General features: G+C 40.6%; 1 protein-coding gene and 1 pseudogene across 2 annotated transcripts in view; one reads left to right on the top strand and one right to left on the bottom strand.

Moving 5' to 3' along the window:
* Positions 1-11027, top strand: part of SLC35D2 (solute carrier family 35 member D2) — a 57681-nt gene extending 46654 nt beyond the window's left edge. Inside the window, exons 10-12 of one of the 2 annotated variants that reach the window (XM_021677905.2) lie at positions 8546-8624; positions 9625-9707; positions 10373-11027. In XM_021677905.2, the coding sequence (XP_021533580.1) occupies positions 8546-8624; positions 9625-9707; positions 10373-10475 (265 nt within the window). In that variant the 3' untranslated portion in view covers positions 10476-11027. The remainder of the gene's footprint in view (positions 1-8545; positions 8625-9624; positions 9708-10372) is intronic. The other variant, XM_021677906.1, reaches the window with a different exon arrangement.
* A 3415-nt stretch (positions 11028-14442) lies between these two features.
* On the bottom strand, positions 14443-15109 carry LOC110569968 (annotated as a pseudogene).
* Between the last annotated feature and the right edge of the window lie 2157 nt (positions 15110-17266).

The raw sequence follows: 17266 nt of genomic DNA, 5'->3' as shown, positions 1-17266 counted from the left end.
TTTGTGATTGTAGTAACTTTCATTTCTTTAAATGTTATGCACACAGCTATTCTATATTCTGTATCTAATGATTTCAATATCTGCAGTATTTAAGAATCTAAATGTGTATGTAGTTTGTGACTGTCAGACTGTGTGTGGTTGGTGACTTGTGGTTGTGAGCATATTGCTTAATCTAAGTGCTGTGGGCTGATTGCCAGTTCTCAGATTGCAAATCTGAGAAACTTTTCTGTAGGGACAGATTGTTTTTGCTCCTGCTGGTAGCCAGGTATTGCCCTCTACCTGGACCACTAGAGGCATTTTCGCGGGTCTAGGCTCAGTGGGCTAAAGTGTCCCTCCCAACCTGGAGTTTGGCTCAAGGCTGTTTCTAGACAGTGCTGTTCTGCTAAGGTCTCTACCCTGAGGCACTGTCCTGCTGCTCTGACTCCCGCCTGGTCCTAATTCTTTCCCTCTGTTTCCAGGGCCTCCTTTTTTAAAGGAGGAGAGTTTGGGCGACCTCTTGTGCCTCTTTCAAGACCAACAATCTCTCGAGTAGTGTGTCCTTTCCTGGCACAGGAAGATCCCGTAGGGCCCTTAGGCAGCCATTGCCAACTTAAGTGAAATATTTGTAGTTTTCTCAGTTGTTGTCTCGCATTTTACTTTGAAAAAAATCTAAGCTGTGTTTGTGAGTTACCCTTTTGTCAAACCATCTTTTCTTTTCTCTCTGATTAAAAAGAAAAAAATTCAATCCATATCACACAAACTCAGACTAGCACCTTTCTCTGACGAAACCCAGATTTACCTATGGACAACAGAGCCAAGTTTCAAAGTCTCTTCTCATTTCACTATAAACTTGATGAGATACTGTTTCTATTTTTGTTTGCTTGTTTTTTTTACTTGCACTATCCTGCTTAATCACTCCTTGAAGGAAATCAAGAACTAAACCCTGCGAAGTCTCTGTCCTCAGTGATGATGTGGTGGGCGGGGCCTACACGGGAGCCTCCACTCTTTGGGGCTTGCCTATCAGAGGCTTGACCCCATCTGTATATAATTCCGTACATTTCCCCCCGACTTAATAATGTGCTTCTTAGAAAACAAATACTCTTGATAAAAGTTCTTACTATGTCATCAGTAGTCCCTTTGCAAATGAAAATGCCATAAAGGCATAGCAATTATAAATAAATCACTAAAAAATGATGGAATCTTTAGGATTTCAGGTTTTATCCAAATTTAAAGATTAAAATTAGGTAGGTCTGTTTGTAAAGTGGGTCTTTTGAGGACACTAAAATCATGGCACCCTTCCAACAGCTAGGTGTCTGAACTCTGGAATCGGAGGGCCTGGGTTTGAATCCTGGCTCTGCCACTTGTTAGCTCTGGGCCCTTGGACAAGTTATCTAACCCTTCTGAGCCTCAATGTCCTTATTTTTAAAATGGGATCTTTAACGATGATATAAAGTATCTGATTCATAGGATGGAGTTATATGGATTGAATGAGCTAATAGTGGTGAGCACTTAGTGCATGCTGGACACACGGCAAATGCTCAGTAATGTTAAGTGTGGTTGTTATTGTTAATATTTCTATTTCTTGAGGTCCACGTGTTTTGGGCTCGCCTCCTTTCACCCCAGACAGAATTGGTACTACCAATAGTCCATGGCTTCAGCCATTTTTCTTGTATTACATATATAGTTGACTCTTGAACAACACATGTTTGAACTGTGTGGGTCCGTTTATGTGTGGATTTTTTTCAAAAAATACATACAGCTCTGCAAGTGCATTTTCTTTTATGATTTTCTCAATAACATTTTCTTGTCTCTAGCTTACTTTATTATTAGAATATAGTATATAATGCATATAATATACAAAATATGTGTTAATTACCTGTCTATGTTCTCAGTAAGGCTTCTGGTCTACAGTAGGCTATCAGCAGTTAAGTTTTTGGGAAGTCACAAGTTCTCTCTGGATTTTTGACTGGGCAGGGGTTCAGCACCCCTAACCCCTGTGTCATTCAAGGGTCAACTGTACTTTACCTTCAGTGGTCATATTTGAATCCTGAAACTGCTCTGGAAGGAAGCTTCAATTTCAGCATGGTGGCTTTTTCAGAATCCTTTCTTGAAGTTTCTCACTCAAAGGATTGGGTCATTTATTTCTTCATAGTTAGAGAAGCCATTGTAAGCTTCTGAGCACATTCTCCATTTTCAGAACAACTGGTATGGGGCTCGTTTGTCCCTTTTCTTCGGTCCTTGCTCAAGGAATGGCTCAGGGCTCACACATATGCATCCCAACCCTTGATTCCAGAGGACTCTGATGCTCAGCTTCTTATTTACTTTGACTCTTTCAAGTTTGCATTTCAAACTTGCGTTTTCTAACCACCAAACCCCTGTCCCATGTTAAATATATAATTACAAAATTTTAACACTTTAAAAATGTATGTTAAGTGAATGGAATGGTGAAAAGGGCAGACTTTTAATTTTCTTTTGAGTTAGGGTGGACTCAGCTTTCAGAAATGCTATTTGTAATCAGGAGTTTGTAAATAAAGCATATGATGAGTTTAATTATGTCCAGAAGGTAGACTGGATTGTGGGAGCTAAGATAATTTAATGCAGGCAAAAGCAAAATATAGACTGAAATTTAAGTTGACAGACTAGATTTTAAAAAGCTGGCACCTGGGTGGCTCAGTCAGTTAAGTGTCTGGCTCTTGATTTCTGCTCAGGTCATGATCTCAGGGTCATGAGATCAATCCCTGCAGGGCTCGGTGCTCAGTGGGGAGTCTGCTTGAGGATTCTCTCCCTCTGCCCCTCCCTCCACTTGAACACACACACACACACACACACACACACACACACTCTCTCTCAAATAAATCTTTAAAAAGGTAAAATATTTGCTCTGCAGGTATTTTTAATCTTGCTGAAAAATTATGGGCCCTGGTTCATTCATACCAGCAGTAGGCACCAGCCCTCAGTCTTTGGAGGTGATGATTCTAATCTGTTTCTGCCCCAGTAGCAGACCCTTTGATCCTGCTGAAGCAGTAATATATTCCTTAATAAAAACATGAAAGTACCAAATATTTTTTAACCACAGGATAAAAGAATTTCTATTCCTTGGACCCTCACTGATACTGCCGGGATGTAGCACATGAGAGAAAACAGGATTCTGCAGACAGCTAGGGCACAGGAACGACAGAACTTTAAAGAGTGCAGCTATTCCCACATTCCCAATAAACCAAATCTTAATGTAAAATTGGTGCTCTGGGAAGATGCACCATATATATGGTATGACTTGGCATCCCTGGCACACCACTGAGGTCTTGGATAGGAGTATGTTCTTACTAGAGATGGGTGAGCTGAGATTACTTGAAATTCTTTGAAATCTGGAATTAGAGTACTATGCTGGGGTGCCACTGTAGCTGATGGAAGGAATGTAAACGTGGCCTGTTATTATTTGAATATTTGTGTCGAGTTTATGTAAATGCTCCTTCACGGAATGATAACCAGCACAAGTTGTAAATGAGGTCATTTGAGTTCTATTTGTGACTGCCATGAGTGTGTCATACAACCTTGGGTAAATCAGTTTTTTGTATCGTTTTCAGAAACAGTAAGCAGCTTGGAGCAGGAGTTCTGTTCCAGGGGTTTCTATGTGGGCACATCCGTCTCTTGGGGATCTATAAACCCAAGCATGCTGCTGGTATCTGTTGTCTGAATGTGAATCCATGTGTGTGTTATTATTTTTCAAGTGTACATAGACGATATCTGATTTAAAAATGCAGAATGGCAAGAAGCTACTATTAAATATCTTTGCATTTTATTAATCCACAGATGCTAAAATCAAAACTACTGTCATGCAGAGGTTGACCTTTTTAGTGTTAAAAATGGTATGGTTTCCTTTGAACTGAGTTAATGGAGGTTCTTTTAGTTTAGACCCTTGGTCGTCTTAGCCAAAGGACTACATAGGTGCCTATTCGCATATAGAATTAGACCGTTTCTTAGAAAATTGTAATACACTACTTTGATCCTTGTGGTTTTATATTTGCTCTCTCTAGCGACACCTAGTGGTTATACTAAGAAGTGCCGCCTTTTTGTCTAGAGGCCCTCCTTAGGACAGTGGCTATTTCAGACGCCCCCAGGCCTCAGAGAGGGGGTCTCCTCCTGTCCTCAGCCCAGCTGGTGAGTGTGTGTCCTACTTGCCCACACTCATGGTGGATGGATCCAAGGGATCAGCCAATTCTGAATGCAGGTGGAGGTGGTTTCACTAAAAGGTGGGATGGAGAAAACGTTGCATGATTGGAACCCTGGAGTAGGAATTTTTAAACAAAAATAAAAATAATATCCATGATTGCCTTGGGTTTAAGGCTGCATTCATTTAGGAAGCCTGCAGGAAACTTTTCTGTGTCCGCTAAGTTGGGTTAGACCCCTCCCCTGTGCTGTAATCTCTAGTATTTTATTAGACTCACCTCCTCCAGGGCCGATGCTGTGGGTTATCTACTCTTACTATCTGGGCCGAACAGAGTAGGCACTCAGTAACATCACGTTGAGTTTTTTTAATCTTTTTATTTTATGCATGAATAGGATTATTTATAGTTCCTGGGGCTCTGAATTCATGTTGAATTTATTAAAATTATAAACATTAAAAAACCTTAGATTTTTTTTTTAGGGCTTTAGGTTCAATTTATAAATACTGTTGCTCTATTTATAAAGCTAGTAATTTTTGTACTAACATAACATTTAATTATTTGATTAATGGCTTATTAACTCAAGTTTAGCTGATTAAAATCTCCTAAACACTTGCTGTAAGTTGGTTTCTTTTACCACTCAGTGAATTAAAAAAAAATTTAAGCTTTTTAAACTGCATTTACAAATTGATTCACCTGATTTTTCTCCAGCTACTCCAAGCCCTAATGAGGCCCTCTGCAAAGCTTATGAGCCAGGTTGCTTCACACACCGAAGCAGTTCTTTGCAATTTAGTAAACCAAACTTAGAAATGTGGTAAATCAGCTTCCTTTAAACATCAAATATTGTGTTTAGACTAACACGGATTTTCTTACTTCTTACAAATGAAAATTGCAAGTCTAATCCCATTGCACATTTCAGTTTCAAACCACAGAGGCCAAGATGTCGGGTCCTCTAACTTGTCAAATGGCTGTGATTACTTTAATAACAGAGATGTGTGTTATTCTGAAGATTACAGAATTTAAGTTTATAATTGAGTTTATTCCTTAACATAAAAGCGTGGTGTGCTTTATCTCTAAGATTTTTTCTTTACCATCTCTGCTAAGAAACATAGTCAGGCTGAAAGTGGTTACTGTGTTGATTTGTGATCTGGATTCTCTTATTAATAGAGATTCTGGCCTGGACCGGGGACTGGGCACTATATTTCTGTAGGAAGAGACTATCTAACACACAGCGACGTGGGCTGAGCTCTTTCTTAAGAGTCTGATTCCCTCTGTTCTGCCAATGGGGGATCCAGGCTTATGCCTCCTAACTGGGATTTAGCTTTAAAATCCAACACACTTTATGATCTCTCTGTATCTTTTTGGGTGGATAGAATTTTGCACTCCACTTAAATTGCAGCTAATTTTCTTCACTTCTTGATTGGAATGAACACATTTCTTCTGATTGGATTCTGTATTCTTCTCTCTCTCTATCCTATATATCTATATATCTCTATCTCTATCTCTATATATTTTTCACTGGTGCTTGGTCACAATTCTGTAGTCATTTTCTTAACAGTAAGTGTCAATATAGTGCTCAGTGTTGAATGCCTGGTGAATTAACTGGTCATAGGGCATAGGGGTGTTGTTGGCATGTGGAATCCATTAATTTCTTTCTCCTTTTCCTTTTTCTCTTCCTTTCCTTTCTCTTTAATCCCCATCACCTATTTCATCCATCCCCACACCTCCCTCCCCTCTGGTAACCATCAGTTCTCTTTTGTTAAGAGGCTGTTTCTTGGTTTGTTTCTCCCTTTTTCCCCCTTTGCTCACTTGTTTTGTTTTTTAAATTCCACATATGAGTGAGATAAAATGGTATTTGTCTTTCTCTAACTGACTTATTTCACTTGGCATTATACTCCATAGCTCCATTCATGTTGTTGCAAATGGCAAGATTTCATTCATTTTTATGGCTTTGTAATATTCCATTGTATATGTACATCACCTCTTCTTTATCCGTTTATCAGTGGATGGACCCTTGGGCTCCTTCCATAGTTTGGCTATTGTAAATAATGCTTCTGTAAACATAGGGGTGCATGTATCCCTTTGAATTAGCATTTTTATATCTGATGGGTAAATACCCAGTTGTTTGACTGGATCATAGGGTGGGTTCTATTTTTAACTGTCAGGAACCTCCATACTGTTTTCCACAGTGGCTGTACCAGTTTGCATTCCCACCCATAGTGCATGAATATTTCTTTTTCTCCACATCCTTGCCAACACTTGTTGTATCTTGTGTTTTGGATTTTAGCCATTCTGTCCTCTCATTGTGGTTTTGATTTGCATTTCCCTGATGCAAGTGGATGTTGAGCATCTTTTCATGTATCCGTTGGCCATCTGGATGTCTTCTTTGGAGAAAAGTCTGTCCATGTTTTCTGCCCATTTTTAAATTGGATTATTTGCTTTTTGGGTGTTGAATTTTGTAAGTTCTTTATAGATTTTGGAGACTAACCCTTGATCAGATCTATCATTTGCAAATACCTTCTCCCATTCAGTAGGTTGCCTTTTAGTTTTGTTGATTATTTCCTTTGCTGTGCAGAAGCTTTTAATTTTGATGTAATCCCAATAGTTTATTCTTGCTTTTATTTCCCTTGTCTCAGGAGACCTATCTGGAAAGATGTTGTTATGGCCAATGTCAAAGCAATTACTGCTTGTGTTCTCTTCTAGGATTTAATGTTTCAAGTCTCACATTTAGGTCCTTAATCCATCTTGAGTATTATTATGTATGGTGAAAGAAAGTGGTCTGGTTTCATTCTTTTGTACATTGCTGTCTAGTTTTCCCAGCACCATTTGTTGAAGAGACTGTCTTTCCCATTGAATATTCTTGCCTCCTTTGTCACCAATTAATTGACCATATAATTGTGGGTTTATTTCTGGGTTTTCTATTGTTTATTGGTCTATATGTCTATTTTTGTGCCAGTACCATACTGTTTTGATTACTAAAGCTTTGTAATATAATCTGAAGTCTAGAATTGTGATACCTCCAGCTTTATAGGATTGCTTTGGCTATTTGGGGTCTTTTGTGGTTCCATACAAATTTTAGGATTGTTTGTTCTAGTTCTGTGAAAAATGCTGTTGGTATTTTTATAGGAATTGCATTAAATAGGTAGATTGCTTTGTATGGACATTTTTTATTTTATTTATTTATTTATTTATTTATATTATTTTTTTATTATGTTCAGTTAGCCAGCATATAGTGTATGGATATTTTAACATTTGTTCTTACAATTCATGAGCATGGAATGTCTTTCCATTTCTTTGTGTCATCTTCAATTTTTTTTTTGTTTGTTTTCTGAGTACAGGTCTTTCACCTCTTTGGTTAAGTTAATTCTTAGGTATTATTTTCGGTGCAGTTGTGTAAATGGGGTTGTTGTAATTTCTCTTTCTGCTGCTTCATTATTAGTGTATAGGAATGCAACAGATAGTTCTGTATGTTGATTTTGTATCCTGCAGCTTTACTAAATTCACGTATCAGTTCTAGCAGTTTTGTGGTGAAGTCTTTCAGGTCGTCTATATAGAGTATTATGTCATCTGCAAATAGTGACAGTCTGACTCCTTCCTTATCAACGTGGATGCCTTTTCTTTTTGTTGTCTGATTGCTGTGGAATCCATTAATTTCAGTCTCTTTTATCCAAAGCCAGCAATCCCTCGCTGATTTTCCCTTCTAACCACCAGGGGTTCTCAGCTGGCTGCCTGTTAGTATTATCTGTGGAGCTTTGCTGCTGCAAACAGCCAGTGGGGCCCTATCTCAGACCCAATGAGGGAGAACTTCCATCAGGCATTGTGTGTTAAAAATATGCCCGGTGATTCTTTTTTTTTTTTTTTAAAGATTTTATTTATTTATTAGAGAAAGAGAGCACGACGGGGGGAGGGTCAGAGGGAGAAGCAGATTCCCCACTGAGCAGGCAACCCGATGCGGGGCTTGATCCTGAGACTCCACGATCATGACCTGAGCCGAAGGCAGTCGCTTAACCGACTGAGCCACCCAGCTGCCCCAAAAATGTGCCAGGTGTTTCTGATGCACACAGAGGATTTAAGACCACTGTAGCTGTAAAAAGCTTTCAGACCATTAAATAAAAAACTCCCCATCCTTACCCCCTTTACATGGGAACATAATGGGAAATGCACAGACAGAACAAACTTCCTAAGGTAGGAAGTTTGGCTAATGCTCGATTGGACCATTTTCCTGTAAAAAGTCGGAGCTATAAAGGAGATGTTTTAAGATGTAGGTTATAAAATCTTTATGGGATGTTTTTCTTTTTTATTTGTTCAAAGTACTTGTGGGTGGGTCATGCACAGACTCTTCTTAATCTGGGGTACCCGGCACAGTCAGGCACACATCCAGGTGTTTCCTTCCTTTGCCCCAGGTTTCTGTTGATGTACTCCACAGTTTTGTGCAGCTATTACAATTCGGCCCTCACAACAGCAGTGGTTGGAGCCATCAAGGTAAGTGGGTGAAGCCTTGGGCAGTGGGGAACTGGCCGTGAGCCCAGTCTTCACGAGAGAAGCAGAGTTCGATTTTATTGTTGTAACGGGTGGAATAGGAAGCGTGGAGGCTTGTGACCTTTTCAGCTGTACCTGAGTGATCTCTTCTTAGATCCTCTCGACCCTAATCCATGAAACAGAGGGAGGGCTTGCTAATTTAAACAAGGAGAGACAAATTATGACCTTTAATTTGGGGGCAGTTAGGAGGGGATGGTCTGGGAAAATGAAGTAAAAAAAGCAGAAAAATATTCCAAATTTCTGCACTCACCAAGATACCTTGTTTGGTACCTTGTTTGTACAACTTGGTTTTCTGGGAGAACCCGTTGACTAAGAAAGGGAAGCCTTGTGAAGAACTGTTTTTAATTTAGATATATGCTCAGTTATAAGGTACTAAACTCATGGATTGTGTGTAGGTATGTTTTGTATCTGTGTGTTTGAGTACACACGACAATGAAGAGGAGGGTGGGGTGTTCTGTGCTCTATCCCTTGCTTTGTTTTTCCAATCACACGAAGAGAGGAGTGAGAAGGACCGCCTGCTCTAACAGGAGACTTGTCTGTTGACTATGTAGACCCTCCTAGAATACACAGGGCAGGGCACTGCTTGGAATTTGCTGGATGTCTAATCCATGCAAGTTTAGGGTCAGTATGATTAAAATTCACTACCCAATGGTGGTAGAGAGCTGGGATCTGGAAAGCTGATTACAACTCAACTCTTTCATCTTTTTTCCTGTGTATTAACTGTAAGGGGCATGAATGCTGCAGTGTTCTGTAATTACCATGCCATATAAAGCCATATGTAGCGGTTTTTTATTCGTTCATTCAACATTCTGTGAACGGCAACTGTGTACAAGTCTCTGGGCAAAGTAACTAAAATATTTAGTTTCAGATTTTACCATATATATATATTTTCCCCCTAAATCCTTCCCTTTTAAAATGACTAATCCTCTCTCTTTTTCTGCAGAATGTTTCCATTGCCTACATTGGAATGTTAGTTGGTGGAGACTACATTTTCTCTGTGTTAAACTTTGTAGGGTTAAATATTTGGTAAGTGGGATTTCTAAATGAACTCATTTTAGTAAAATATGAATTTTAAAAAGTGTGATTAATCTGTTACAAGTGAAAGAACGGGAGGTGTTTTGACATTTTAGTTTCTAAGATAATTTTACTTAAATCACTCAGTTCATCTGTTTTTATGACATGCTCCGTGGATCATGGGGATGTGTATGATGAAGATTCAAGGGGCTGAGATCTGAATTTAATTCATGTGTCTTTCTCACCAAAAAAAAGAAAAAAAAAAAAAGGCTCCTAAGTTGTCTGCCTTCATTTTGTGAAGTGAGCCTTACTGACGTCCTGCTCCCAACATTAAGGATATTGGGAGGAGGGGCTGAGATACTTTTGAAAGGCATTTTGGGGTCCTAGGTGAGACACTGTCTTAGGATAATAGTATAGTTTACTCAATAATAAACAAATATTTATTTTCTCTCCAAAGTTTTGTATTGGATTTGATCTATTCTTTTTCTGCCCCAAAAGATTTCTAAGTAAGAGGGGGTAATTCTCATCAAGTAATCCACAAGCTAGGAGAAAAACAGGGGTCTCAATCACTCCCTTCAAATTAAGCTGGTTAGATCTATAAAGATGTATATTTTATACAGACCTGGTGGTACTACCTATGAGTTTATTTACTTTCACTTTTTTTTTTCTCCTTTCAGCATGGCAGGGGGCTTGAGATATTCCTTTTTAACTCTGAGCGGCCAATCAAACCCTAAACAACCTGTGGATGAAGAAAACATTCCTCTGGATTTGAAGAGTTAGAATCTGAGGCAGGATTGCCGCCTGGGAACATGGGGGCGGGGGGGGGCATTCCCCGCTGTAGGAATGTGAAGCCAGATGTTCTGGTCACCGACAGCACAAAGCCCCCTGGTTAAAGCACAGCAGGAATGTCTGCTGGCTGCGAAGAGAACCTACCTCAGATACTACTGCACAGTGAGCCATCCTTAGCCCCGAGAAGCGTATTTGGGCAAAGCCTTACCATCTGAAAGTGCATCTTTCAGAGGAGACCATTGATTAAAGGGATCGTAACCGAGTGCGGGCAGAGCCCTGACCGTTTGGTCACCCAGCCACATCTCTGAGCTGTTGTTCTGCAGTTGCGTTGAAGAGGATGGAAATGGCCAATGGTGTGAGAGTGATTATTATCAGCACCTTGGCCTTCATTTCAAGGATCCCAGCCAAAGCGAAGTGCCAGTGAGAACCATTTTCTTTTCAATTTAAGCAAACAGGTCTTTATTTTAATAAAATTAGCCAATTAACTGCAAGTTATTTGTTAGCTCTCATTTGATCATATATGTTGGTATCTTTTCCCAATCATCAAAGTAAAATAAAAAATAATTTATATGCTGGTCTCATACTGTGATATTATTGTAGATAGGCAGAAAGACTGCCTGAAGGGTGATATTCCTTTTAAGGCTCATGCTGGAAAATATTACAAAATAACTCAATTGGGAAAAAACCTCCATGTGCCCTCTTCACATTTAAGTAGCTCGTATTTCTCTCCCCATATCCCCAGGTTTGTTCAGGGGGTTTTGAAATTCAGATCACTTGGATTTTAACCAAAGGTATATTTTTTCATAGGCTCATCTGACCTCCCAGACCTCATTCCCTGTGTGGGAATGAGCCCTGAATGGATGAACATTATTATTTTCATTTCCATCAAGAAATGGGCTGGGGTGCCTGGCTGGCTCAGTTGGAAGAGCACGCGACTCTTGAACTCATGAGTTCAAGCCCCACGTTGGGTGTGGAGCCTACTTAAAATAAAGCAGTGGGCCATCCCTGTTGGGGCTGTGGTGGAGGGCGAGGCTCCAGTCTGGGAGACAGGAGCCGTTCTAATCCCACCTCCACCACTAACCACCTGACAGCCTCACAGCTTACCTTGCCATTGTGGCTGCCATTCTTTTAATCTTAAAGTTGAACTGGATCTCCAAATCCTTGCTAGCTCTCACTTTCTAAGTTTCTAGAAGCTGAGCCAGATGTGGGACAGAGTAGCAAATGAAGGAATGATTATATTGATGTGTTATTTCAAATTACCTTTTAAAAAAATTTAGTTTTGGGGCACCCAGGTGGCTCAGTCGGTTAAGCGGCTGCCTTCGGCTCAGGTCACGATCCTGGAGTCCTGGGATCCACATTCTGCTCCCTGCTCAGCAGAGAGCCTGCTTCTCCCTTTCCCTCTGCCTGCCACTCTGCCTACTTGTGTTCTTTATCTCTCTGTCAGATAAATAAAATCTTTTTAAAAAAATTTAGTTTTAATTGTAAAACACACAGAACATAAAATTTACTATCTTAACCATTTCTAAGTGTATAGTTCCGTAGTGTTAAGTATATTCAGATTGTGGTGCAAGCAATCTCTAGAACATTTTCATTTTGCAAAACAAACTCTGCACCCATGAAACAGTAACTCACCACAGCCCCTGGCAACCATCATTCTAGTGTCTGTCTCTATGAATATGACTACTCTAGATATCTAAGTGGAATTGTACAGTGTTTGTCTTTCTGTGCCTGGCTTACTTAGGGTAATGTCCTCAAGGTTTCTCCTTGTAGCAGATGTCAGAATTTTCTTCCTTTTGAAGGCTGAATAGTATTTCATCATATGGATGCATATACCACATTTGGCTTATTCATTCTTCTGTCAATGGACACTTGACTATGAGCATGGGTGTACAGAGGTGTGTACAGACCCTGCTTTTAATTCTTTTGGATATTAGAATTTATTTCCTCTGTATACAGAACACTTCTGACATCAAATGTGTGGGTTTTTGTTTTGTTTTGTTTTGTTTTTAATCTCATATCAAGGAATTCTCCTCTCTGGACACCAACCAGGTGTCCTACAATTCAATTCTAACTGCCTGGAGCTAGTGCAGACCCCACAGGTGAGGGACTCAGTCCCCTAAGTCTTCCCCCACTTCAGATGCCAATCCCACGTCCTGTGCTTCTGACCAACTGGCCATGAAATCAGGGGTTTGTACACCCCCCTCCCTCAGGTTGGATAATTTGCTGGAATGGCTCACAGAACTCAGGGAAAGTGCTTGACTCTCTATTACTGGTTTCTTATAAAGAATACAGCTCTGGAACAGCCAGAAAGAAGAGATGCATAGGAAGCGGTGTGTGGGAAGGAGCTTGGAGCTTCTATGCCCTCTCCGGGTGCACCACCCTCTCACACATCATCGATGTGTTCGCCAGCCCGGAGCTCTCCAAGCCCCATGGTCCGGGCATCCTTACTCTTTCCTATAGCAGCCGCACCATTTTACATTCGTGCAAGGGTTCCAATTTCTCCACATCTTCTCTGACTTGTTATTTTCTGAGTGTTTTTTTGTTTTGTTTTGCTTTTGTAGTAGCCATTCTGATGGGTGTGAGGTGATTATCTCATTGGAGTTTTGATTGTATTTCCCTAATTTTTAATGATGTTGGACATATAATTATGTGCTTGTTGGCCATTTATATGTCTTTGGAGACGTGGCTTTCTAAATCCTTTGCCAATTTTTGAATTAGGTTGTGTGTTTTGTTGTTGAGTCATTGGGGGTTCCTATTTAATTTTTTCCTTTGGAATCACCCTGAATACTTCCTTCCATGACCCTTTCTTTTTACCTTTCTGTGGAGGCTTCGCCTGCTTCCATGTGTGGCCAGCAGAGGGCGCGCAAAGAGCAGCCCGGAAGCATTTGCAGTTTCCAGACGATCCTTAAAGACCCAGTTTCCCGCGCTGTGGCGGTGGTGGGAGCTCCAATCTGGTTTTCGAATTAAGATTAGTTGAGGAAGCTGGGTGCGGAGAGGTGGTACGAAAGGGATTCATGAGCCTCAAGGAGGCTAAAGAGGAAATGTAGCCTAATGCCCCAGGTCTCCAGATTTCTTTTATTCTTACTAAAAGATGTTGCAAAAGCCATTTTACAATGGATGGGACAAAGAAAATTAATTTAATATCCTTGATATTTTGCTTACTTCTGGCTATTGTACTACAAATAACAGTGACACCATTTGTTAACTTGGACTTTTCCCTGCTGTGTTAATATTTTTCCTGCATATTAAATGTATCTCAAGTACAGGGACACTGGAGTTTCACACAGCTAAATTTGCTTAAAGACTAGAACCTAGTTTAGAGAAGAGTTATATATATTATGTATATATACATATACCCACATTTCTATTTCTATTTATATACAGTATCTGAGCCCTCAGGAAAATGATGGTTACATATGTCAATTTCAGACTCTTCAGTTACTTTTTTTTTTTTTTTTTAAGATTTTTTATTTATTTATTTGACAGAGAGACACAGCGAGAGAGGGAACACAAGCAGGGGGAGTGGGAGAGGGAGAAGCAGGCTTCCCGCGGAGCAGGGAGCCCGATGCAGGGCTCGATCCCAGGACCCTGGGATCATGACCTGAGCCGAAGGCAGACGCTTAACCATCTGAGCCACCCAGGCGCCGCAGTTACTTTTTTTTTTGCACAATCATTTGAGTTTAGTTTTCTCCTTTCTTTTCAACTTCATTGTTTTTCAGCTACAAAATAAGCTTAAAACCACAGGTTTGGGTGTACCCTCTGTGAGCATACATGTGTTTGTCTCAGTTCTGGGGGGACATCTGGTCACAAAGCACTCTGATGCTGGAGACCCTGGACAGGCACCGTCTGCCGGGAGTAGGGGCAGCGCCGGCCACAGACGTTGCCTAGACAGGCTGTGCTAGCGATGGAGGAAGAGCAAGGGGAAGGAGCACATCGCCGGGGAGAAGAGCGCTCACGCTCAGAAGCCGCTTTCATCGCCCTCCTTGATATTCTCAGTGACTTCTACAACTACTTGGTGAAGGCCATCCATCTCGGCTTCTTCTTGTAAAAGCTTCTCTGTGACTATCTGTTAGAGTCTGGAAATTTCAACCACTTTCCTTTGATCTGCCCCACTTCATCCAATAGGCTGTACTTCACCAATTAGGCACTGATTTTCTTGTCCAAACATTTGTGTTTCTTGCAGGGATAATTCATTTTCCCTTTGCCGTCTCCCTGGGTGCCTGATTCAGGTTGTGCTTTGCTCTGAGTCTTGTTTGGATATTGCTCAGTGACAGGTTTTTCTTCAGAGACTTTTGAAGGTTTCTGTGAATTTTCTCAGAAGACATGGATTCTCTTTGTATTTGGTTCTGGTTCCAACTTAGATAATCTTTTCTCATCACCACGTGCTTAACTCCGGTGGCTCTTTGTCCTGAGTGAAGTTTGCATACTGTTTTAAAGTAACAGGCTGTGAAATCTGAAACAGTACTCCTGTTCTTGCTGGAAATGTATCTCTGTGGGCTTGTGTTCTTAGTTGCCTAATGGCTTATGAGCAGATCCTCACCAACGTCTGAGCGTCCCTGGTCTATCTGATCTTCTGTGTATGTCGTCCTTCAACATTCAGGCATGATGTGGCCATAAGCATTCATATAATAACTTCTCAGTTTGCCAGTGCGTAAAATCTTGTGCGGGACAGAGCACATGGATGGTGACCAGTTGGGTGCAGTAAGGGCTAGGACAGAGTAGGTGTGCAAGGCACCGAGATAGAGGCCACAGGCCTTTTTTTGCCCCAGCCTACAACCATCCAATCCATCAAATGAAGACAGCACCTTCCTCCAAGGGGTATTGTAAGAATTAAATGAGATAAGGCATGGAGAGTGTTTTGGCATTGCTTGGCCCCCAGTGACCGATAAAAGTTAGTTTCTGTTGTTAATAATAATATTATTGTTATCGTTCTTGTTTCTAATTATGGTGGGAAGAACTCTAAAGAGAGCATCACTCTACAGAGAAGGCATATTGGAAGGATGACTAGGAATTTATCAGATGGGGACAAGGGCGGAAAAACCACTTCAACTTTAAAGTCTTGGTTACTTGGCCTTATGAATCATTTTTGTTTTCTGTGAATGAATATGTGTACTTGGGGATACATTTTGGGTGCTGGGGCTTGGCAAGGGTCAGCAACCTAGCTGACCAGTAGCTGCTGCTCTGTGGTAGTTTTCAGGAAACTGAGGCTCTCAGCAGCTCAGAATCTCTGTTTCCTTTCTGTCATCAGACACTGAAACATGTGGACAAAGAAAGCATGCCCCTTAGGATGAAGCCAGAAAATCCCAAGCCCTTCCTGGGGATGCTCAGGTTCAGGACATTCTGTCTGTGTGCCTTCTGACTTTTTCCTCCACTCCTCTCATGATGAGCCTCAGGTCATAATCTCAGGGTCTTAAGATCAAGCCCCGTGTCAGGCTCCATGCTCAGCATGGCGTCTGCTTGAGATTCTCTCTATCTGTCTGTCTGTCTCTCTCTCCCCCAACTCTCTCTCTCAAATAAATAAATAAATAAAAGGATGGATTCAAGACTTTCCTGAATGAATTTTCTATTGTAAATTTGACTTTGAAGCCATGTAAATGTTTTATACATTTATAAAACAAAGTTAAACCACAGAGAATTAAAAAAGATGCAATCTCTAAAAAAAAATGAAAGTGAAACAAATATATTTACACCTCAGAGGACAAAGTCAATGTGTTAAGAATCAAGATATTCGGTGTCAGAAAAATAATCCAAATATAAAATAAAAGATATTAAGTAAAACTCATATAATCCTAACTTTGACTCATGAAGTATATTCACTTAAAAGAGTTCCCCAGTTTTGCCCTAGAAAGGGTTAGAAATAATGACAAACTGGGGCGCCTGGGTGGCTCAGTCGTTAAGCATCTGCCTTCGGCTCAGGTCATGATCCCGGGGTCCTGGGATCAAGCCCCACATTGGGCTCCCTGCTCGGCGGGAAGCCTGCTTCTCCCTCTCCCACTCCCCCTGCTTGCGTTCCCTCTCTTGCTGTGTCTCTCTCTGTCAAATAAATAAATGAAATCTTAAAAAAAAATAATGACAAATTTAGTAACAAAGAGTACTCTTGGTGTCCAATCTATAGTCTCTAGATGTGGTTTTCCACTAAAAGGAATCAGGCTTCTCTGAGAAAAGGCACATTCTATGTCTGAAGCAGTTTTTCATTCTGGAAAAACACAGACACTAGCAAAGATTGCTGGAGTCTTGTCGATCTTGTCCAAAGAACCCAGGAGTGAACTTGAAGAGGTCCCACTGGCCAAAGTTGGGCCATGTTGAGCACTGATAAGAATAATAACTACAAAGGATTGAAACAAATAAAAAATGTTGAAATCCACGTTTCATAATGATTCTCTCGCCAAAAACCCCGCAAAAACAAAAAACAGACAAACCACAAAAAACAACCAACCAGGTCTTTGGTCCACCTTGTAGGATGCCAGGGAACCAACTCATTACTTTAAATCTGGTAAATAAAGAGAAAGAATCAAGCACTTACTTCACCTTTTCTGTATTAACTATATTTCAGTGTTCTGTGCAGTCCTGTAGTTTAGGTGTTTTGTTTGTTTTGTTTTGTTTTTTAGAATAAAGGAAGAAAAATGATAGAATTAGAGTATCACCATTTTTGCAACTCATAATTAAAGACTGGATGTAGGCACTGGTCATGAGTGATGCTGGTGTCAGAAAAAGAGACACCAGACATCATGTACCTCCTCTGGAAACACACAGCAGCACCTATGAAGAAGGCTTGCCAGAAA

The sequence above is a fragment of the Neomonachus schauinslandi genome, chromosome 13, assembly GCF_002201575.2.
Source record: "Neomonachus schauinslandi chromosome 13, ASM220157v2, whole genome shotgun sequence".
In the NCBI taxonomy this organism is placed as follows: domain Eukaryota; kingdom Metazoa; phylum Chordata; class Mammalia; order Carnivora; family Phocidae; genus Neomonachus; species Neomonachus schauinslandi.
This window is presented reverse-complemented; position numbering and strand designations above follow the sequence as displayed.